Source organism: Aptenodytes patagonicus, chromosome 7 (genome assembly GCF_965638725.1).
Source record: "Aptenodytes patagonicus chromosome 7, bAptPat1.pri.cur, whole genome shotgun sequence".
NCBI classification, from domain to species: domain Eukaryota; kingdom Metazoa; phylum Chordata; class Aves; order Sphenisciformes; family Spheniscidae; genus Aptenodytes; species Aptenodytes patagonicus.
Window position 1 is genome coordinate 26,480,234 of NC_134955.1, and position 23,547 is coordinate 26,503,780.

General features: G+C 38.6%; 1 protein-coding gene across 1 annotated transcript in view; it reads left to right on the forward strand.

The window, feature by feature from the left end:
- Window positions 1-23,547, forward strand: part of EXT2 (exostosin glycosyltransferase 2) — an 81,315-nt gene that overhangs the window by 10,107 nt on the left and 47,661 nt on the right. Inside the window, exons 5-7 of the mRNA XM_076344410.1 lie at window positions 1,502-1,697; window positions 5,099-5,238; window positions 6,120-6,213. Coding sequence (XP_076200525.1) covers window positions 1,502-1,697; window positions 5,099-5,238; window positions 6,120-6,213 — 430 coding nt within the window. The remainder of the gene's footprint in view (window positions 1-1,501; window positions 1,698-5,098; window positions 5,239-6,119; window positions 6,214-23,547) is intronic.

Below are 23,547 nucleotides of genomic sequence, written 5' to 3' on the forward strand. Positions count from 1 at the left end.
ACATTCCACTACACTAGTGTGTTATTTCCTGGGAGCTGGGACATACTTTCTTTTGTAGCTAGATTTGATAGCTAGATTTTGAGTGTCATAGGATGATGACAGTTTTAAGGCAAAATTTGGTTTTAAACATATACACAAACAAACCTGCATAATTTTTAGCTGGTTATAGGCATTTATTATCACTCATCTGCAGTGGTATTTCCTTTTTTTAAGGCAAATCCTTTTTTATTCCTCTTATAGAGCTGAACTGAGGGGGTTTGATTTACTCTCCTTTTCAGCTGGATTGTTTAAAATATTTTAAATCCACCTCTGCTAGGAATATATATTCTGTAGAGCTGCTGGTAGCAAGTTGGTAGCAGCTGGAGGCTTGGGAAAAAGAATGTTTAAAAAAAATTCTATGCAAGTCTCAACTGTTAATTGGAGCAACTAAAGCGACCAGCATGAAAATGAGTAGAAGAGGTGCGAAGAGCAGCAGGAGAGGTCTGACTTTATAAAGTGTGTGTTTGTATGTGTTTTCAGAGCTGTAAATTAAAGATAGCATCACGTGGAGTAGAACTGGAATCCTAAGTGCAGGCCTTGTGTTTCCTGTGTTCTTTTGGCAGCGTGAGGGCAGGCACTTACTGTGTGTTCGTTTCAGTGGGGAGCAGTGGAGCAGTCTGACTTGGCTGACCCGTTTAAAAAGGAAACCAAAGTAGATGAGAATGAGTATAACAATTATATTACGTGCTATCTTCCAACATTAACATAACTTTTTAAAGCAGTGAGCACCTAATTTGAGGCTGTATTCCTGTGTGTTTTACCTCCAATGTTAATTAGCGTTTTGAAACGCTTCAGTATTAAGGCACATTTTAAATATTCATGTTTTCGGAACCTGGTAGGAGTTGAGAGTGGATGGGATAATGGGCCTTCAACTTTGTCCTGGAAATGTTGCCTTTATGTTGCCCAAAAGGGACAGAACTCAATCACAGCTAATGAGATGAGCTTGTCCTGTTGCTGCTGTCACCATATCAAGACTAAAAAAGCACATGGTAGCTGAGTTGTCAGTTCAGCATCTTTTTTCAATTAAAATTGATGAGAAAATGTATGGGAGGAGAAACTAGCAGCAGCATTCAGTGTCCTATCTACTTTGTTATAGACACAAACACCAAACAAAAGAATAAACAATCATGGCATCAGTAGCAAGCTGTTTTAATATGTAGCTAAATAATGTTTATTTCAGTTTATAATATAGGTTGTAATGCAAGTGCCTATTCTAATGTAATAAGCACTCTTTCCAAGTACAAACTTATCAAGTTGTAAATAATGCTGAGCCACTTACTATCCAAGATTTAATTATATTGCATCATTACCCTTTCCAGCCTTGTCTGAAAATACAGTCTTGGCAGCATGTCCACATTTAGTTATTCTTGCTCTGCTTTTCCAGGATGGAAGGAAATGGGTTCTAGAGCGTCTTGGAAGTAAACTCACAGTGCTGTCAGGTAACCTTTCTGTGGTTTTCCAGTCCTCGCAGGTATTTCATTCTGTCATCTCAAATGGCTCTGCACCCAGAATACCGGTCTGAGTTGGAAGCTCTTCAAGTTGAGAATGGGGAGTCAGTGTTGATCCTAGACAAATGTACAAATCTGTCAGATGGGGTCCCTGCTGTTCGCAAACGCTGTCACAAGAATCAAGTCTTTGATTATCCTCAAGTGCTTCAGGTAAGGCTGTCTCTCCTGCAAACTTCTCTTGCCCTTGGTGACTGTCTTAGCTGTGAAGCTGTTCCTCTTTAGCACTGGTAGGGTACTTCCTTGCATTTAGTTAACTTGCTGGCTGTGTTTTGAAACTGCATAATTTGTTATGTTAGCTTGGATATTATATCCTAACTTTATTCTTATTTTTAAGAGAGCCAAGCACTATGTAATGAAACTTATGTGCAGACTACACTGCAATTTGAAAGCAGTGCTTACGTCTAACAACTTAATGAGATTGGTCATGGTCATCTTCTAGTAACACATGACAATGTCATGTAAACTTAAAAAATTATATGGAGATACTGCCAAATCCAGCAGCAATGGGAGGAGAAACTTTTGGAGGCCAGGCAAAATTGCTCACTTTAAAATTGGGGAAGAACATTGGAATCTACACCCTCCAGAATAACCGGCAAAATGACCTTCAGCAGGCATGAATTTGGAACTGATTTCTCACATATGACAGTCCAGGCCTTGCTAGATTAAGCTTGGGACAGAGGATGGCGTTGTCAGTTGGAGGGAAGATCAAAATGAACTTTAAAGAGCTTATGCGTGGATTTATTTGGGGGCAAAAGAGTGCTACATTTAAGGAGAGCTGGTCAGATTATATTTTTTGTATGCACTTAGTAGTTAAACCCTATAAAATTATCTGTATAGATATGACAGACTGAGCTAGAAGACTTGTCAGCATGCAGCTATGAAAACATCTAGGTGAAATGTGTTTCATGGCCCTGGCCCAACTTCCAGAGGCCTTTTGATGTGTCAGTGAAGATAAAACTAGATAGCGTTCTCAGACCCCTGTGTCTCTTGGCAATTCACTAACAGAGAGGTGCTTTGGCATGCAGTGTGGTGAAGTGAGTTATGCCATAGGCCACTGTGCTCTGTCTGTGGCCACCAGCACATAATCTGTCTTTGAACTTCAGCAAATGATGATAAAATAACAAACAAGCTGAGGAAAGGCAAAGTTTCCACCCCTCCTGTTATGTTTTGTAGGAAATATGTTTAAAATTCCTTGTGGAGGAGGGGGAGGGGGAGGAAAGGGTCACCCCGAGTCCTAAACTTTCAGCCAAAAGGAAAAAAGAAAATTTGTTTGCTTTATTTCTTTAAATACGGACTAGATTGCTCAAGGATAGCAAGTCAGGGAATCTATATCTATATCTTGCTATATATGATTTTATAACTCGGAAGAGAGCTGGCACATGCCGAGATTGTTAAAATACTTTCCTTTGCAGAGCCCTGCATCTCCCTTTGGAATGTCTGGCTGATAACAGTGGTGATGCGAGGAGATGTATTTATAGTAACCTTTGTCTAGACAGGAAAAATGGTTATCTGGGCAGATGAGCATGTGTGTTCACATCTGGGCTTTTTTTTTTTCCCCTCTCCCAGGCCTTACTAGAGTCTCTTCCACCTGCCGCTGTGTGATCTAGTGAGTCAATGGTTAAAATGTGTGTTCATTCTCTCTGCTCCTTCCATTCCCTACACCCTTCTTTTCCTTCTTGTCCTGTCTGAACATGGAGGAAGGGGGACTGCGATCACAGTTCATCCTTTCCAGTGCTGCCTTTACAGACTTCCTACTAGACAGCCTCTTGGGCTTCTGGGTTGCTAATGCTTCCTGTTTGCAGTCTTCTCTTAGATGAGATTGTCAAGGCTTTGAGTACTCTATGAACACAGGTCTCACGATTGCATTAGGAAACAAGTGAAGAGCCAGCAAAACCCCCTTGTATTTCCTAGTTCCATTTTGATGATTTGCTGCCCTGCTGAGCCTTATGGCTCTTTTTCCTCAGGCCACAGAACGCAAGCTGGAAAGATGTTTTCTTATCTGTGGGAGTCCCTGTATCAACTTTATAGTTTTTCTTTCTTAGACTTAGGGATAATACTGACTTGGGCTTTTTCCTTGTTTGTGTAGCTGAACTCTACAAGCATTTATTTTGCGATCTTGAATCTGTAGCAAGATTCCTCAGTGGCAGTGAGAACTAAAGTCCCTATTTATAGGGTGAGTGCAGCATAGTCAAGGAGTCTTCTCTGCTTCAGTTTAAACTCATGGCTTTTTGTCTTGTGTGTTGTGGACACGAGTAAGTGGATTGTATTCTTTCTTTTTGCAACAACTTTTTATATCTTTGAAGCTCCCTTTAGCCATCTTCCTCCTGCCCTCACCCCTTCAGAATAAGTAGTATTGATATGGTCAATCTTTCCTTGTAGATCATAGTGTCAAGGTAAGTAATCATCCTTTTTTTTTTTTTTTTTTTTAACCCCTGGAAGTGCATTGCCCAAGACTGAACACACTGCTCTGTCTGAGGTCTTTTATTACTGAGAAGAGTGAATGATTCCTTCAGGTCTCTTAGATTGTACTTTTTGCATTCTAATACAACCTGTGGGTGGAGTGGTTTGTTTTTTCAACAGCACAACATTGGTGACATGTGAATACCCTTTCTTTTCCTGTCCTTTTGTAGGAAACGTCCTCTTCTGCAAAGTGCAAAACCTAGCCAGTTAGTTCATGCTTATATTTGTGCGGTTGGTTATTTTTATCTAAGTGTTGAAACCTGTATGTATTGGTAATTTTTAGTCAATTTATCCATATAATGTCAAACTCTAATCCCCTTATCCATTATGCTTGCTAATCCTACAAAATCATAGGTATTGTCAGATCTGATAAGTATGGTCTTAATTCTGCTACTCGGTTAACTAAGGGACACATTGAATACTCTTGCACCTAGGAAAGATTATTTGGTCCATCACAGTTTTACCTGTGAGCCAGTGCTAACTGCTTTATACTTAGAGTTCTGTAACTATAATTTATGTAACTATAAAGCCTATGAGGGCTTTATCTAGCCCATGATTTCTTAATTTGCCTATGAAAATGCTATCAAAGATGTCAAATGCCTTTTAAAGTTGAGATATGAAGTCTATTACTTCTCTGCTATCCATAGAGCTGGATTGCCTTATAATGGAAGAAAATTAGGTTGGCTTCATACAGTTTGTACTCAATAAGTTCATGTCGATTGTTCATCTTGTTACGCCAAACTTTCAAAGTGTTTAACTTATTTTTCCCCTTGAATTTTCTCAGTTAGAATTCTGAAGTTCGGCCATTAAAATAAATCATAGAATAGTCCCATTAGCTGATTTCTCATCTCTCCACTTATGATATTTTTGAGCCTCTGGAAAATAAAGTGGCATGATTATTTTGAATTAGCTAATACTATAGAATACATTGGTTGCACGGAGCAAGCCTATTTTCCTTTTGACTTTTTTTTTTGTGAGGGGGGAAAGCAGGAAAGCATAATGCATATATACATACATATACACATGCATAATACAAATCTAACATTTCCTTTTTTTTCCTCATCTGTGTGTTGGATACCATTTGTTGACAGGAGTCTACGTTCTGTGTCGTTCTACGTGGGGCCCGCCTGGGACAGGCTGTGCTAAGCGATGTTCTTCAGGCTGGCTGTGTCCCAGTCATCATTGCTGACTCCTACATTTTACCTTTCTCTGAGGTTCTGGACTGGAAGAGGTCTGTACCCTTGCTATTGTACATCGAACCACTGCATAAGAGACTTCATTGCATTCAGTGATTTGAGTAACATCTGTGTGATAAGTCAAATGTACTGGGGGTTACAGGGAATAGAATACAGAGTAAGACACATGCAGTCTTTGCCCTTGATATATTATGCATCAAAAATAGGAGAGGAAAACAAATGAGGCAGAGATGACAGAGCATTTGGTTATCCTGTAGCCGATCATATTTTTTCTAAATCAGACTTGCTTTATTATCTTGTGCTTGAATTCAGTGAGGACTGGTCTGCATTCAGGTTCTTTTAAGGAAAGCATATGCTAGAAATTGCATCACGTAAATGCTAAATTCTCTGTATTTTATCATGATTCCTAAGCTCATCTGAGACTGAAGGGTGTAATTATTTTGTAGCTGAGTACACTGTGTTAAGAGCTTAGATTATTTTCCCACACATGCACTATGCCCAGTTACGTGATCTTAGGATAACATGTCCAAAAATTACTAGTTTGTATACATAGCACTGTATATGCTATTACTGTTTGGTCACTCCAAGAATCTCAGCTGACAGCAAGTCAGTGGCAATCCAGAGATGAGAATTCAGGATTTCTGGGTCTCTGTCCCTTCCATATTTATTAGATTGTCTGTACAGATCAGTCCACAGACTTGGGGCATTATCTGTGAGCAGGCTGGCTGGTGTTGTGAAGGAACTGCTACAGAATAATTAATTACACTGAGAGAAGACTGCTTCTTGCTGCTAATATCTTCTGAATGTGTCTTATTAGAATAGGACAAGATTCTGGGTTGGAAAAGCTGTTGACATCTTTTAATGAAGAACTTCTTTCTTCTCGTCTTACCATTTGTTTTCTGTTTTTTGCTTATAGGGCCTCTGTTGTCATCCCTGAAGAAAAGATGCCTGAAATGTACAGTATTCTGCAAAGTGTCCCCCAGCGGCAGATTGAAGAGATGCAAAGACAGGTAGAATAATGTACTGTGTTTAAATTATTTTCCTTTATTTACTGTTGGAGTGTAGGTTCATACACCTGTCTTACTATGAAATCTGTTGGGATGCAGAAGCATCCATTGTACTCTCATGTTAATATTTTGATTATTTGACCCTCTTTCTTTATGCTAAACATATGCATTCACCGTTACTTTTCAATGTTTTATCTCTACCCATCACTGGTGCAGCTAAATGTGTTGAACAGCAGCTGTTGATCAGTACTACATTACCCATCAAGTCAAGAAGTTAAGAATATTGCATATGATTGTGATTGCAGAACACTTCAGTAGGCAGACTTCAGTTACTCAGAGTGGATTTTCTCCAACCTGCTATGTTAATGTACATGCTGTTGTGAAATATAGGATCTTTAGCATCCACAGTGATCAATGCCTCCTCATCCTGCGTTGCAGCAGATCTGAAATGTGAAACTGAGGTTTTGACTATCTGCTTTTTCATGCAAAGGTCATGTGGTATTTGCCAGAAGTGGAGACTGCCAGTTTCTACCAATGGAGTCAAACTCCACTTTCATTAATTTCACTTTTACATGTGTCCCCTCTGCTTCTTAACCCACCCTGGGATGGAAGCTCTCCCTAAATGCAGGTGTACTGCCTACTCTCATATATTAACATATTTCTGATGAAATCACAGTGTATATTTGTTTCTTTTTTCTACATTGTATTTAAATTGTATTAAAGAAGAAGTCCAAGAGTCTGTATCTATCTCAAGAGAAGCTTTGGTTTGTAGATAAATTTTAATTGCTCAAAATGTGAGGGAAGCATTAAGTCCAAAATGTTTTAAATATTTTAACGAAGTTGACAATTCCTCTGAGAGGGAAATTTTACTTATTTGGTGACTGGAAGAGTTGAGATCACGAACTGTCCAAACTCGTGAATGAAGTCTATGTTGGCTGGGTATATAGTCAAAAGGAAATGTCTTCTAGTTTACTCCAGTTGATGCTGATTCCTGTTTATTAGCTTTGCTGTTATGGATACTATCGCCATCAGTTGCTTTAATTCTAGAGCTCACACATAAAGTGCAAGCTCAACGGATGAGGATTGTTAGCTGTGTGAGGATTTTCACAAAGTGTGAGGAGTTTTGTTGCCACATTAGGGGGTAGGATTCAACCACCTTGTTCTTCTGGTGACTGGAATATGTAGATTACATTTTTGGGCCAGCAAAGAAGTAAGATGTTAACACATACTGTAAACTTGTATGTAGGATCTTTCATCCTTGTCACCGTATTGTACCTGAGCATATATTGTTAAAAGGTAGGGAGATACTGTTATCATTGTTCTTCCTGATGAGGAACTGAGGCATAGAGAAAGTAAGAGCTAGGTATGTAAGGAAAAAGTAAACTATCTGATCTCAGGTGACTTTTAAAGAGGCATGGGATTTCTGTAGTCGAATTTCTGCAAGAATTGTGAAGATGTTTCTGAAATTCCCTTACCCAACCTTAATGACAAAGTCGTCTTTTGTGTGGTCCTTGTAAAAAGTGAGCCAAGGAGTGGTTTTTCAGGGTGTAGCCTACAACACTAGTTATTTCTACCTAGACAGTGCTAAAAGCTGCACAGTGGACATTAATACTGGATATGTGTGGAAAAAACAGACTCTCAAATTTACCAGTAAATACCTTTTCACACCTGAATTCCATTGCCAACTTCACTTCATTCTGTGTACAGAGAGTCTGCAAATATCACAGCAGCCATCAGGGGTCTCCTTTCTCTTTAGTCCCTTCACACAAACGAACCATTTTGGTGGGGTCCACTGACAGCACCAAGTTGCCACCGGGGGTGGCAGGTGAAAAAGTAGCTTTGCTGTTACAGCTCCTAGAAACATGATTTTGCTTTATTTTCTTTTTTTCTCTGACATGAACATAGGCAAAACTGCCTAGTGTTAACATCTCTAATAAAGCTTTAAAACTGACATTAATAGTCTGTTAAAGTGTGCATTGATTTTCTTGTTGTCCATTTTACTAATATCATAAAATAGTCATTTCAGGATAATGTTCTCCTCCTACAGAGAATGCACTTGACATTGTGGACAGCTTAAACAGTAATTTTAAAGTATGAAATCAGGAAACAACACTAGTTTGTAAAAAAACAAAACAAAAAAAACCCCCCAAAACCAAAACAAGACCAAAAAAACCACCCCAAACCCAACAAAACAAAAACAAACAAACAAAAAACCAAAAAACATTCACAATGAAATAAACCAACAAAACCCCCCTTAATTCAGATGATCTGTAAGTTATCTATGTTATCTGTAACTCCATAAAATTAAGTTAAAATAGAAGATATTTTAAAACCCAGAATGCAGTTCTAGTTTGTGTCTGGAGTGAATTTTGTTGGATTATAGATGGTTTGCAGTAGTCATTGTCATCGGGTCCAAAGCATCACTGAACATATTGGAAACTGATTCTATTGACTGAAGGCGGGAAGTATGTTTTTCTAAAGCTTCCTCTCACATCTTGATGCTTTTGCTGAGGATATAGTTGTGTGTTTTGGCAGTAAGAGTATCAGGGTGAAATCACAAGATCTTTTGTCGTTGTGAATTTATTTCTGTCTGCATATTGAGGATACTTAAACATGTTATCCATACATTTCATGTCCTGTCAGCCTTATTTACAAGGTAAAGTCCCAGTGTAAGCATCTGTGAAATTCCCTTGCTGATACATGGTTCTATGTTCTAGCTATCTCATACGGTGAAAAAGTACTTAGTGACTGATACTGTGTGGACTACCAGTGACCGGATTGCTTTTCCTCGTTGATAAATATGCACTAATATTCCACCAGTGCTATAGACTTTTGTTTCCTTCCTCCTCATCAGTCTCACAGTAGGGAGCAGTTGCACACTTTACTTGCTGTGTTTTGATTTAAATGGTTTGGGAAAGTATCTTAGGACGTTTTGGCTAGACAAAATATCTTCCCAGTATTTTTCAGTGTCTTCACTTCAGTGACGATGTACAGGAATTAATGAATAAAGATTCACAAAATAAGGCTAAAGTAGTGATAGGAGAAGAGAGAATTTGAAGTTGGAATGAACTTTTGAGGAGGCTGGTGCTAAGGGTAGTTCAGAAGCAAAGTGAATTTGTCATAAGTGCTCTGTTTTGTTTGTCAGGCAAGGAATTACTAAAATGAAACTCAGCTAATACCCATTTATGGAATGAATCTGCAAATGAACTGTAGTGATTTATACATGTTTTCAGATGTGATCTGTAGCAGTTGTTTATTCTGCTTAGCCATGGAAGGGCAACAAAAGCTTCAAAATATTCTGGTTTTGCAAGTAACCCATATTTCTCAATAATATTTAAACCGCTTTCTTTTGCTGCTTCAGCTTCAAGGGCTAATAACACTTGATATACAATATTTTGATGCTTGTTTTTTGTCAAGTGGAAGAGGACTGACTGAAACTGGTCTTGTGGTATGCTTGATTTTTTCCAGTCCGTTCTAGTTTTCACCAAGCACTGCTCTTATCGAGATGGAAACAAAAATAGTTAGATCACAACGATCATGTTCTTTCTTGTTTTTACATTGTGAAACACTTGGAGTTTGATATAACAGTTACAAAAAGATTGGTCCACAACTGATGTTAAAATAAGGAAAAAGCAATCTTTGCAAAGAGCTTTTGTTAAAATTGATATGAAAATCATTTTGCAACATCTCACTGTTTCCTTTGCAGTTAGGATGTGTTTAGGTTTTATTTCAAAAACTGTTTTTGTTGCACATAAAATTTGACTAGGAGAGACAATACGTTTTTGATAAAGACTTGTGAAACATGCTTTGACAGTACCTGCCAATTAATGTACTTTTTCAGTAAATTAAGAAACCAGTTGACATCTTCTGACATGAGTATGGTTAAGATCATCCTCTTTTTAGCCAAACAGAACAAATCCTTGATCTAAATTTCTCCTGGTTTTTAGTAAGATGAAGCATGCATTCATCACACCTATCAGACTTTCTGGGTCTGATAACCTTTGTGGGATTGGAGCCTTGCTGTCAGACTACTTTGGTTTCAGTGCTTGTCTTGATTATGACATAATTCTTATCCTTGGTTGGAAAACCTCATAATTAAAACAAATTCTATTGTAAATGTTAGCTTGCCAGTTTTCTTTGTTGATTAGGCGCTCTTTTTGCAGTATTTTGTTGCAGTTGATTCTCTGGAGATCATGCATCAAGGTTAAAAAAAAAATATATATATACGCACACGTACATACACACACACACGTATATATAATTTTTTTTCAAGTTGAAATAGATTGTCTGCTTTTAATGAGTAAAATTTTCTCTAGGCTTAATTTTTGCTTTGTTTCTGGAAGTGCTTCTAGCCGTACATCTGCTGGAGAAGAGAGGAAGGCTCTTAAAGAGAAGTCATTACATTTAAAATATGTAAGAATGCGTATTTGAAAATATTTTCTTATAGTTTGTACACTGATCATGAGCATCACATAATACTGTCATGAAGAGGATGACATACAGGTGCTTTAGCTTTGGAGTCATTGTCTGTTAGGATCTACGGCTGGTATGACCTGGGCTGTGATTTCCTATAATGCGACTTTATTTTGCTGTCTGACAGTTGTTTTGTCAGACAGTACATGGTATAAACCAGGAAAGACGTTTATTGATCTGAGCAGAGCTGGAGTGTGGGAAATCAGAATTAATTTCTACTGTCCTGCATTATACCTGATTGTGCTGAGATCTCTGGAGACAAGCCACATTAACTTATGCTTTTATTGTTCAAACTTGCAGAACATTTTGCCCTCAACAATTCCTGGTTCAGTTTCCTGTCTTTCCTCACAAAAGGGAATAGTTTCTATGCTCATAGCCTAGTTTACACTGCTGTGAAAAATTGTTACATATTTTCAATACTACATGTACAGCCTATGTCCATGAGAACTGGAGACTAGCATATGATAGGTCTTGTACACTCCAACATATTGACCATCAAAAAGAGCGTCTGCTAGTTGAGCTGCTAAAATTAATAGCAGTCTGGATGAAACTTACGCATCTCTGGGATTGCTGTCTTGTCTGTGTTCTACAGTAATGTTGTCATTCTCATTTTCTTTGAAGCTTCCTTGAACCATCCCCCTCTCACAAATAGTTCCATATGGAGACTGAAACACTGGCAGAAGTGCCCAGAGGCAAGTCGATAAGCAGCTCAGCTGCAGAGCTACTGATCCCGCAGACTTGATGCTGCATCCTTATGCTTTCATTTTCTCTGCACCACAAACCAGCACCCAGGTAATAGCAAAGTTCTAGAGGTGGGCAAGAAATAGAAGTAAATGTAATAGACCTGTATGATAGAGAGTGAAGTTTGAAATTTTGTCTTGCTCCTGAAGAAGAGTGAAATAGGTAAAGGAAAAAAAGCAAAACAAAACTTTGCTGGTATCTGCTTATCCCATGCCTTGTATAGTTTCCCCCTCAACAGAATTTTTCTAATGTTTTTGCTTTGAAAGCCTATTAATCTCTAGAAACATTTCACCACTGTAGTTGATACATAAATATCTTCAACTTGTATGAAAGTTTTCCTCAACTTATATCTGAGCCTCTGTGCCTTTTTTCCCTTCTTTTTGTGAGATGAATCTGTCTATCTGAATATACAGACATTTTATAAATGTTTTTCCTCACTAAATATCAAAATACTTGGAAGTCTTTTAACACAGATAGGCTCATTAAGGCATAGGATCAGAATATGAAAGTACTATGCAACAGGAACAGAAAAGTTATTCCTCTGTTTATTTAGGCATTCTTTCTCACTGAACGGACTTTAGGTAAGGAGTTTATTTTCAAAAGAAGGCTTTGTGTGCCTGTTCTTTTTTGACTTTATAACACTTCCCACCTCCCAAAAATAAAACTTTTGAATTAATGTCTAGTCTGGAAGACTGGGTGACTTTGTGCGCTCTAATGGTACAAGAATGAAGAGCTAGTGTTCTTGAGTGCAGGAATTCTTTTCATCCTGGTTTCCTAGGGAAACAAGGGTATGATCACATACAATGTGCATGCTGATTTCTCTTCTGATTTCTGTTACTGCCCAATTTCAGCCAAACTTACAGAGAGGTGGGGATGTTGGAGATAAGAAATTCCATAAAATTAGGTAGCTGTGTAGACGATAAGCACCCCAGAACAGCATGGCTCTTTAAGGGAAAATTTGTAGCTCAACCTAACGGTAATAGAAAAAACCCCTTGCAGTTACCCCTTATGAATGATTCTGCTTTGGGAAAGGTTTTGTTTGGAACTGGCACATCTTAGGCCAAAGAAATTCAGGTACAGCATGACCAAATGATAAAGTGACAAATGAAATTCAGTATACAAAGAGAGGGGTATATGTGCAATTTAGAACAGCCTTTTCATAGGCAGTCATGGCCTCTCAGCTAGCTGCAGTCACTTGGAAAAGAGTTCTTAGAACTGTAATAAATAGTTATGTGAAAATATAAATTCCATGATCAGTTATGGTCAAAAAAAATAATATAAAGAATTTTTAGAAAAGAGGTAGAGAACAAAATGGAAAATACTATGCCACTGCGTAAATCTGTTGTATGTCTGCGCCCTGAATACAGTCCATAGTTATGGTTCTCCCATCTTAAAAAGGATATAATAGAACAATAGTGATCAAAAGTTTCACGAGAAGAGTGATTAAATAGCCTAACACTCTTTATCTTGAAAATGAATGATTGGGGATAAGATGAAGAGCAAGAATATAACACAGAACTATAAGGAGGTCATAAAGAAAATGAATTGATATGACTGTACATTGTTTGATACAGTTTCATTTGATGTTTCCTAGGACTTGCATTATTGGAAATCTGGTCTAAAAAAATAAAAAAGGAGATGATCTTTTCCCAGAACTAGTAGGTAGTCTGTGGGACTCTCTGCTTCAGCATTTTGTGTGAGTGAAGGGTTTTTATTGGCATAAAGGGTGAACGAAGAAATCCAGAGAAAGAAAATCAGTTGGAGATGAATGCAAAGATGTACCCTCTGGCTTAGAAGTTCCTGAGTTGCAGACTTCTGGAAGCTGGAGAGTACTTTGGGGAAGTGGTGGCTCATGCTTGCTGTGTCTGTGTGGGGGAGTTCCTAAGGTACCTGCTGCGGACCGTTGTCAGAGACAGAATACAGGAGCAGAAGGCCATTTGGTCAGACCTGGTGCGGTCGCAGTGATGCATCTTCAGGACTCAGGTTTGCAGGAGACCTTGGTATTATAATACCTTGCGGAATAACCTTGTCAGATCATCAGTGTTTTTTTAAATGCATCTTAACTTCACTGGCTGCCAAACACTTCAGTGAGAGAATATTGACCATGATGTATAGTTTCCTCCTTTGTGTGAATGGATAATTCACTTTCCTGAAGCCCCATAAGATACTCTCTCAAATAGGGGCCACGCAGTGTTCTTGATTTTTCTTAATTAAAGTTTTAGATAATCACAACCTCTTGTCTTTTTAGCCTGTGTGGACAATTAAAAGCTAAAAAGGAATGTAAATTAATTTTAAAAAACATGGATAGAAAACATGTAGTTTGCAATGTTTGTTCCCACAGTTGGAATACCTGGACAAGCTATTGTGGTTTTTCTGGTGTATGTCCCATGTGCCTCAGCCCTGACCTGAAGAAAAGTTCAGACTCCGGGTCAAACAGAGCTGAAGACACATGCATAAATCAATGACTTGTTTTAGTGCCACGTTAAAACAACATGAGTGGCTGGCTTTTCTGACCCCTCCTCCCTTTCATTTAATGTGCTTCTTTGGCTCTTCTTTAAAGAGGGCTCTGTAGAGTAATTTCAGCTCTTATCAGCTTGCTGACAGCTATATGAGCCTTTCTGCTGGCTCCAGGCAATCACTGCCGGCGTGTGAAACATCCCATTCTTACAGTGAAACAGTCCTGGATAGAGTTAAAGCAAATGAGTGGTGGAGTTTTCCTGTGGGTGGTGCAGCTCACATAAGAGATGGGATTTAGTTCTTGTTAGCCAGTTAAACGAAACTTCATTTCGATATCTGGACACTGGAAGCTCTTTGAGCATAGTTAGATTTTTACAAGTCCTTTTAATGAGAATATTCAACTTCCAGCTGCAGTTCTTTCCTGGACAGGGGACAGCTTCTGTCTCGGGATTCTTTAGACTCATCATTATCAAATTTAAACGAACTTTCATCTGTCTGCCATTTGTAGCATTTTAAGGAGTACGATTGGAGAAGCTAACCCTGCTTTAATCCTCCCAGAGTGCTTCAGTGGAGCTCCGGGTCCCCCATAAATGTCAGGCCTGGACAATTTGCCATCTTATCAGATGCAGTGAAGTTAGTTCCAGCCCTCTCACCCCTCCCCCAGAGGAAAGATTTGTTGCTGCAAACAGCAAAGGAAAGAGAAAACTTTTTCCTGGCTTACTGCCAGGATCACCAGGGGAGTTGTAGAATCCTTGGCATTTATATATGAGACTTTCATTGCTCCCCCCTCCCCTCTTCATTTGTTGCAGAGAGTATCCTTATCCTAGATTTTTTTTCCTGTTGTCTGTCCTGCCCTGTTGTTTTCCAGAATGAAAACTGTTTTCATGCTTGTGGTATTGCAGAGTGGTCTTTGTGGCATCTCTGAGAGAGCGCTCAGAGATTTGAGAGCAGTCGGCACCTCAGTGAATAATTTTTGTAGGATGCAGTTGTGCTGCCTTTGTATCTAGGTTTCAGCCTCTAAACAACAAAAGATTAAACTTCAACTGTGAGAGGGAAATTACACTATTTTAAGACAGTATTATTTTTTGGTTTTCAAGGTTAGATTTTAAAAGTCTGTATTCTAAGAGTCTGTATGTTGTTGCAAAGTGGACTTTTGGTACTTGCCCTTTGCAGATTGCTATACATAGCTTGGATAGACTACAGATAAACCCAGATGATCCAAAAATTGGAAAGGCATGTACTTCTTTTAGAAAGAATATTTGAAAATATTCTGTCATGCACATGAAGCAGTTAGCTGCAGATAAATGGATGATTAAGCATCTCTCCTGCTGTTCTACTTGTTCTTTGTTACTCTGTGCTCTCCCTCTGCTGCTTCTTAGTCTGTACCACATTACATTTTTTTATCAAATTCACTTGCTCCACTTACCCCTTAATTACTGAAAGTGTTACAACTTTAGCATTTACCTATATAGTATAAATACACTGCATTGCTGTAGTGATTTGCATGTGAGTATATTAAATAGTAGTAGTAAATACACCTTGGTCTTGTATCCATTTTACTGATGAGTAGATAGAGGCGTAAATAACTTGTACAAGGTCAAATCATAATATTAGTAATGGAATTTAAAAGTCCTGGATCCTGTTTTAATGACTAAATCAAATGTATGTTACAACACAGTAGGAACGTTTGGCTTTTAAGTTACAAAGGTTTTACATGTTCTATAGAAACAATCTGTTGTCAGATAATCTTTAGATGGCTTTTCCTTTAATCTTTGTCTGTAAATTGTGCAGATATATCTAACGGTTTCTTAGATGCCTGTGTATAGGAAAATTACGTATTTTTGTTACAAATGGAAAAGTGGGCTGTGCTAGGAATATACTGTAATGCCCTTTGGCTTGCAAGTGGTGCAACTTGTATCTGGGGGTTGGCTCCTTCCTTTCCCCTCTGCTCCTCTTTTTTTTTTTTCCTTAAATTTTTCCACTAGTTGACAATTTTGAATGTTTTTTAGAAATGAAAATGGCACGTGGCATTAGTTGTCTTTGAATACATATTCTATCCTGATGGCTTAAATCTGTACAGATGCTCTGGAGAGGAGGATTATAGAGGGCGTGCGCATTCCAAGATACTAATGGTGAGTAGGGACTCATGGATAGAAGTTGTTAGATTACAGTTGAGCTTAAGAAATACAGTTTCCTGCAATCGGACTCAGCTGGTAACGGAATTCTGGTCCCAGGGGGTCCACAGAATACTTCATCTCCATTCCCCCACACAGCACAGTCTACCATAAAATGCTTCCCAACACTGTAGCAAACAAAAGCAAAAAATATCAATGGTGCCTGTTGAGGCATTGAGAAAAATTTTCCTGATCCTGAATCTGAATCCATTAACCAACTGTCTGAAATGCTTCAGTAAGCTAGCAGCACCAAGCCCAGGCTCTGCACTCTTCCTCTGACCACTTGTTTTGTTTCTGATCTGTTGCTACCTGTGTTTAGTAGCCAGTGCTTCAGGGAATATCCTGAGATGTGAGTTCTGTCTATTGCAGAGGCCATGTTATATATGTATTGAGGGGAGAGGGAAAACAATTCCTCACATTTTTAATTGTTCAGGTGAAGCAAAAGATTAAACAGAATAAATATGCAAATGCTGGTCGGTGTACTTTCCATCTTTTTTGGGGTAGCAAGGAATCTGTAACAAGCTTTAATGTTTATCTTTGAGATTACTTCTCTTTTTTACAAAATTTGGCTTCATGCAGTAAAGAATATTCCTCTTTAGCATGCTATTTCAGATGTTTGCCAAGAAGAAATAAATAACGTTTGTTGATGTCTATCGATTTCTTTGTCCATGTAAAATTATCTTCAATCCTGTTCCGTTGCAGTGTGACCACCACATAGTATTATCACAACCAGCAATTATTAATCACCTTATCTATTTCATCAGGCAGCCATACAGCCGTGCACAGTTTGAGTCATGAAGGATGAGGTATTTTTACATAGCTTGAGCTAAGATCAGTTATTTTTAAGGTGTGGAGGGAAAAAGCAGCACCATGTCCTAAACTGATTTTTTTCCCACAGATATGGAAAAAAACCCATGACTGCCAGTCCTTCAGCTTTTATCCTTATGGAAGTCAGTAACATACATCTGTATTCAAGCAATGCTGGCAGTAATGTCGGTGGTTAAAATTGTCCAATGTTGAGAACTGTGTGTATGGTGGTATGTGTATGTTTATGCTTATATAAAATAGAACTATATAGCTTACAGGAAACTGAGCAAAACATGTCTTCATCAAAAGGGCAAGTTCTTCCTGTTATAGAGCTTAAGCTCTGAAATTGAGGTATGTGCTGATTTTTTGACCGCTATAATATGGTAGTAACCCTACCTAGATTTTTTTTTTCTTGCTTTAAAAAGCTGTCCTTTCATGTGTGTGATTGGCACTGGGCTTGCTTTGTGTTTAGCTTCTCTAATCAAGGGAATTTAAGCTTCTATTCTCCCAGCATTAGTACAGCAGTCATGGGAAATCTCAAACAAGACAGATCTTGTTGCAGCAGTTGACACAAATAAAAGCAGTTGTGCTTTTATTTATTTATTTTTGATGCTGGATGCTGATTAAAAGTTTCCAAGCATCCTTTAGCCATGTTACAAAGCCAACCAGCAGAGAGCAGGGCAGCTGCTGAGGAGGGGAGATGCTGGTGGACATAGGACAAGATCACAGTGGGAAGCATCAGTGTGTGTAACTCAGAAAGCTGGGAAAGGTGTAAACAGATCCCCAATTTATCTGTAGAGTGGGCTCTCCAAACACTGTTTTATTGGCCAGTGGCTCCTGCTTTACTAACCTCTAACCTCTGCAATACTCAGAGGTGCTGCCCACCAGCCAGCCTTGTCTTTGAACCCCCCTTGGCTCCTGCCACCTCAAAGGCTTGCAGTCAGATTCCTGTGTTTTGCTTGGGACCTCACCTCTCAGCAGGATGCCTGCAGCAGGGAAAACCGATCTACCCTGAGAACATAGACATATTTGAAGGCAATACCCCTGGGACTAGAAACCTATTGCTTTCAGTTTCAGGAGCTGTCCATCATTTGTCAAGAAATGTGGCTGAAACGTCCCCCCACCCCCCAACTTGTGGTCATACAGTAGTTGAATGTTCCCTGCAATTACATACACATATTTGTTTTCCATTATTTTCTGGACTGCCGTTGAATCAAGGATAGCGTAAGTCTAGCTCACTGTAGGTCTGGTTTAATGTGGTTAACAGGGAGTGTGCAAAGGTCAAACTTATCATAAAAACGATGATACAGATCCAGGTAATTTTGACTACTCCTCAGGTTAGGTGTGCCTGCCCCTTCACAGTAACAACCTGGTGAAATTGGAGTAATTAGGGAGCCCTACAAACTCCTGGAAACTGGAGGGAAAGACAGTGGGCTATTTTTAGTGTCTTTACATTGTTATCAATGATGATTATGTAGATATGACTATCTGGAAGCCAGAGTAGGATCTATATTACTCTCTTACAGCTGTGTTACTTCTGTGGTGTCAACACATGTAATTTGCCTGTGAATAGGAAGACAGGACTGAAAGCTCTTTGGGAGCAGAGGGAATTCAGTAAATGGCAGCCATTTTTACAGTACATGTGTTTAAAGCTCTGAGTGCTTAATGAAACTTTGCTTTTTTTCCCATCCTGCTCCTTTCTTTGCTGGCACTGTCTGCATGCTTTTCGACAGTATTCCCAGCCACAGCTGAGAGCAGGGTGGTTCCTTGCTGCTCGTAGTGCCGATACCTATTTGTTGGCTCCATAACTGAAATGTATTTTGGCAGTGGATTTGTAGGGTGCCAGGGCAGTAAGTCAGGTTTCCTGGCTGGTGCAGTGTTGCCTTCTGGAACAGAGTTGTGAAGTTGACATGCTCATTAATCAAAGAAGCAAGTTTGAGGTGCAGAAATGTATGGAGGGAGGGGAGAATGCCAGTGCTAAGTGGCATTTTTATCTATTCAAGTCTTGCGCTGTTGTTATTTTTAAAACTAAGTTACTATCACTAGGATGAGAAATAGCAGAAATATGTATTTTAGGGGTCAAAATAATGCAGTATTTCAAAACCATATAAAATGTTACCATTTCATGAGAGAGAATGAGAACTATTCTGTTAAAAATAGCTTCTTCTGTGTCATATATTTGAGCCAGATTTTAAGCAGAACAAGGCTCTTGATCATAACAGAAGATGAAAACTTTACAAAAAACCCAAACAAAAACAAAATAACACCCCAAACCAAACAAAAAACCCAAAAACCCCACAAATTATCTGAAAGTATGGCAGCAAGACTCAAAATGTTAACTTTAACAGATATGTTTCAAAGAACCATTCTCATATATCCATAGTATGTGTTGTTGTACATATGGATTAATATAATTGATATAAGTGATACTTTTCAAAGCGCCGAAGAGGAGAATCTGAGGAAGACTGCAGTGTAAGAAGCTTAAGATTAATATCTGAGCTTGCGCTAACATTTTCCTTTACCCTTAGCTCTTATGAGTCAGCGCTTGTCAAGTAGTTTACAGCAATAAAACTGAGAGCCAGTAGAAGTGAGTTACTCCCAAGTGGCTGGTATCTGAAGAGTAAGACTAGCACTTTGAACTCTGACCTCTGTCCCCTTATGAATCAGCAGCTTCAAAAAGAAAAAGAAATTTGGATAGTGGAAAGATTTAGTTTTCATTCTCTGTTGTATCTGAAGTAGGCAAATGTGCTTGCTTCATGGCTGAAATTACTACAGTGGAGAATATTGAGCCAGGTGATTAAATCCACCTACTGCTTTACTTTTGAAGAAATATTTTTTGAGACTGAATTACAATAAAAACCAGCACCACAATATGTCTATTTAGAATCTCTTTCTTAAAATGTAGGACTGTAATGATAAAAATTATTGGTTTGCTTGCTTATCCTGCAGAAGTGTCTTGTAATTAAGGAATATTCCGCTATATGCCACTCATATAAGTTGTATAAGTTAAATAGATGAATATTTTCAGGGCTTTACTTGGGAATCATGCATAGCTCAGAAACAAGAGTTGAAAGATGGAATGAAAATTCAGAAACAATATTAAAAGAAAGTTGTCGTGTTCCATTAGAAGCAAACCTTAGCTAACCTGGAAGCAACTGTATGTGTCCTGCATTGTTCTACTGTTTGTTCATCTTTTCCCTTTCTAGAGAAACTTCTGGTTTGAGCTTTGGGAAAACTGAATTATGGATTAGTCTTTATCTGAAGTGATCAGACACCCCCAAAAGTGCAATTCCTTCCTACCCCCATTTTTTAGCCTTAAGTGGCATGCTGATGTTATGAGCACTCTTTATACAATGCCTACATTACTGCTTTTCTCGGATAGGTCCGTGTTGACAAATAGACACAACACAATCAGCTTACGTCAAATTTGAAAGGTGCTTTTAATCTGATCTTCTATAAAACATGAAAATAATTCAGAAAGCTTTTCAGTTTCAGACAAGTTAGCGTGATTTTACCAGTATTGCATTGATTTAATGGATTAACTCTTAAAATTCCTATATAGTAGTCTGTGTATGGGGACAAGAATCTAATTTTTACTTTCATATTGCCATTTCTAAAGAGGTTACCTCCTGTTTTGGGTAATTGTACTGGTACCGCAAAAGTGAGCCAACTTTTCAGAGCATGGCTCTTACGTTTTTCCTATAGCCTGAAACACATGAATTATTCTTGAAAAATGTACCCTACATTCTTCAAGTTCTCATTTCAAACCTTCGTGCCTCTCCAGGGAAAACGAGAGGGCCCTCAAATCATTTTTGAAGATAGGGCTTTAAGGGAAAGAAGGATCATGGCCCACAGCTGGTCACTTACTCTGTCCTCTCATGCTCCCTTAATAAGAGGAGAACGGATTGTTCAGGAGGTATTTTAAGGTACCAGAGCTCTAAATTTCTCTCTGAATGACCCAATTTTTTTTTCCACTGATTACAGAGGGAAGACTGAGCCAGCCAGCTTTAGGTGTGTTGAACTTGATTGTGTGATATTGCCAAGAGTCCTAAACCAAATAAACATTTTTTTTTTAACCCAAATTCTTATCACTTTCTAGAAACAACAAATTACTGTCTAATTCTTAATAGTATAAAGTCTTCTGAGGATTTCTCATAAGCCTGTGTAAAGAAACAAAGATGGCACTGGTTTTAGCTGACCCAGCTGGTATCATCTTTGCTGAAGAACTGCATACTAAAAGTGATATGTGTGGTCAACAAGGAAGTTGTTGGAACAGGGAACCAGCTGTAGAAACAGTAAGGCAGTCCAGAAAGAGGGGGCAGATTACAATTCATAGGCAGAAAAATGTGGGAATTTGGGGTTATAGGGTCCTCAGTCTGAACCCAAAATTTGTTTTGGGAAACTTTTTATAAAATTCTTGTTCCTCCAAAAGAGGGACTTACGCCCTCTCTTCAGTCCCATTTTACCTTGGGGCAGTAGGGGGCTTGAGAGGTCAAGCTTGCTATCTGATTATTATATATTATCAGCTATCCTCATATGCATCTTTAGTATGGGGCAAATATATAATAATTCAGTTTATCTTGAACCTCAGTAGCCTATCTAATCCTGCTGCACAATGGAAAGAGGTTATGGGGGGGTTGCCTGTGACCAATTATAGTAGCTTGCTTGATGGGCAGTAACTTGTTAGGTCTCAGTAACTTAAAAAACATTTGATTTATATAACGGTATCACATGTAATTTAAGAGCCTGAAGGTCTTAGTGGACAAACTTCCATGCCCAGAGCTGTTAGATACACAGCAGAGCTGTAGGTATTTCTTGTAATATCTTTTATATCTCTGCTGAAGGTACACATTGTAGCAAAGGGTTGCCACACTCAGTTACTTTGGTAGCATTGGTTAGCTAAATATTAGTTTTATTAGTTTAAGGTTTCTTTTTACAAATAATGAGAGGATAAAGTTAAATTTTTTTCTGTTCTTCTGTCCATCCCAAGGTCTAGAATGGTTAAGTCTCATAACATCTCTCTGAGGTGAATATTACACATACTGCTGAGAGGCTGAAGTAGAAGCAAGAAATAAAATGAATGTCAAGCATTTATCTGTAAATAAGTAACAGAACCAGGATTAAAAATAAGATCACCAAGCTTCCAGGCCAGTGCTGCTGCAGCAGCTAGGCCACGCTCTTTTCTTCGGCCAGACTTCCCTAACCCAGCTGGTCAGGGAGTAAAAACCAGGAACACCAAGAGCCATCGAGAAGGAAAAGCATTTAAGTAGAGTCACCCCAGCCAGTGTGAAAATGGTTATATTTCAAGGCCTCATAAACCTCTTCAAGGCATTTTAGAAACACTGAACTCCTGCAGTGGGGCAAAATCTTACAGCATCATGGCGCCTGGCCTAAAAGCTGAGAGAAGTGGTGGTTTATGGGCAGTTAACTTTTACTACTCTTCAGCGAATCTTGTTTTTTTCCCCTTTTGCTGACTTTACCAACTCCCACCAAATTACGGGCTGTGAAAAAACAGGAGGCTAGAAAATTCTTTTCATGGACTGTTTTCCCCTTGATCTAAATGTTACAGAAAGTATTCTTTTCCTTGCCTCATGCCCAGTGTTTTTCTTTTCACAAACTAATCAAAAGATTTACATTGATCTGACTTGCACTCTACACCGGAGCACCATTAGTGGCATTAACACTAGAACTTATAAACATTATTATGAATGGACTTTGTAACCTGATGCTATGCTGGCTTGTAAAGAGCTTATAAAGAGATGCTAGGCCCCCAAGTGTGTTTATTTCTTAGGAAAATAACACCTTACCTAAATAAATGTTACTTTCTATGAGTAGGCTACCCTATTGCTCTGTGCTGCTGCCTGTTGTCTCCTATGAAAACAACTGCAAATGCTTCTGTCCCAAGCTCTTGCCTGTACCAGTATGTGCTGAATATTGTCAGTTTAGTTTCTTTGTAGTCCACCTGAACAAAATCCTGGAACTGAAAACAAGTGGAATTGAACTTTTGGTTTGGATGCTTGCTTACTTGGTTGAAGGAACGCAAATTTCCCATACCATCTACAGCTTCGAGGAAGAAAACTACACAAAGTTTCTAAACTTTTTCTTCTGTCTTACAGATATTGCTAGTGTTCCTCAAAGTGTGCATATGTATTTGTAGAGATAAATTAATACCTCTACATTATGTTAAGCAATTTTAGCCTTTACAGAAAGTGGTGGTTTTTCCTGGCTGATCTAATGAGGATGCAGCAATTGAAATGGGTGTGGAGGAAGGAAGAGAAACAACTTAGAGCTACCTATGGGCATGCCCATGTTTGTGACCTTGGTCTGCAGAGCTTACCTCTTGGAGAAAGGGGAGAGTTTGGTCTTCGATTCCTTCAGTCTTTGGCTTTCATGGTGAGGCTGTCTTGGCTTTGTAAAATTTTCTGTGAAAATTGAATTCAGGCAAATTAATTTCATGGGGAATCTATTGTATTATAAGAGATTCTAGTCAATTCCAACCCATTGGGCAACCCAATAATATCACGTATTTCTCATTCTCAGTCAAGTCACTCAGTACTCTACATTTGACTCTTCCACACATTGGTAAAACTGTTTTAGAAAGTAATGCTTTTCTGTCTTTCATCTTGGATCTATCCTAGATTTTCTATTTATCTAGAAATTTAGAAGGGGAAGAGAAGCTGTGTTT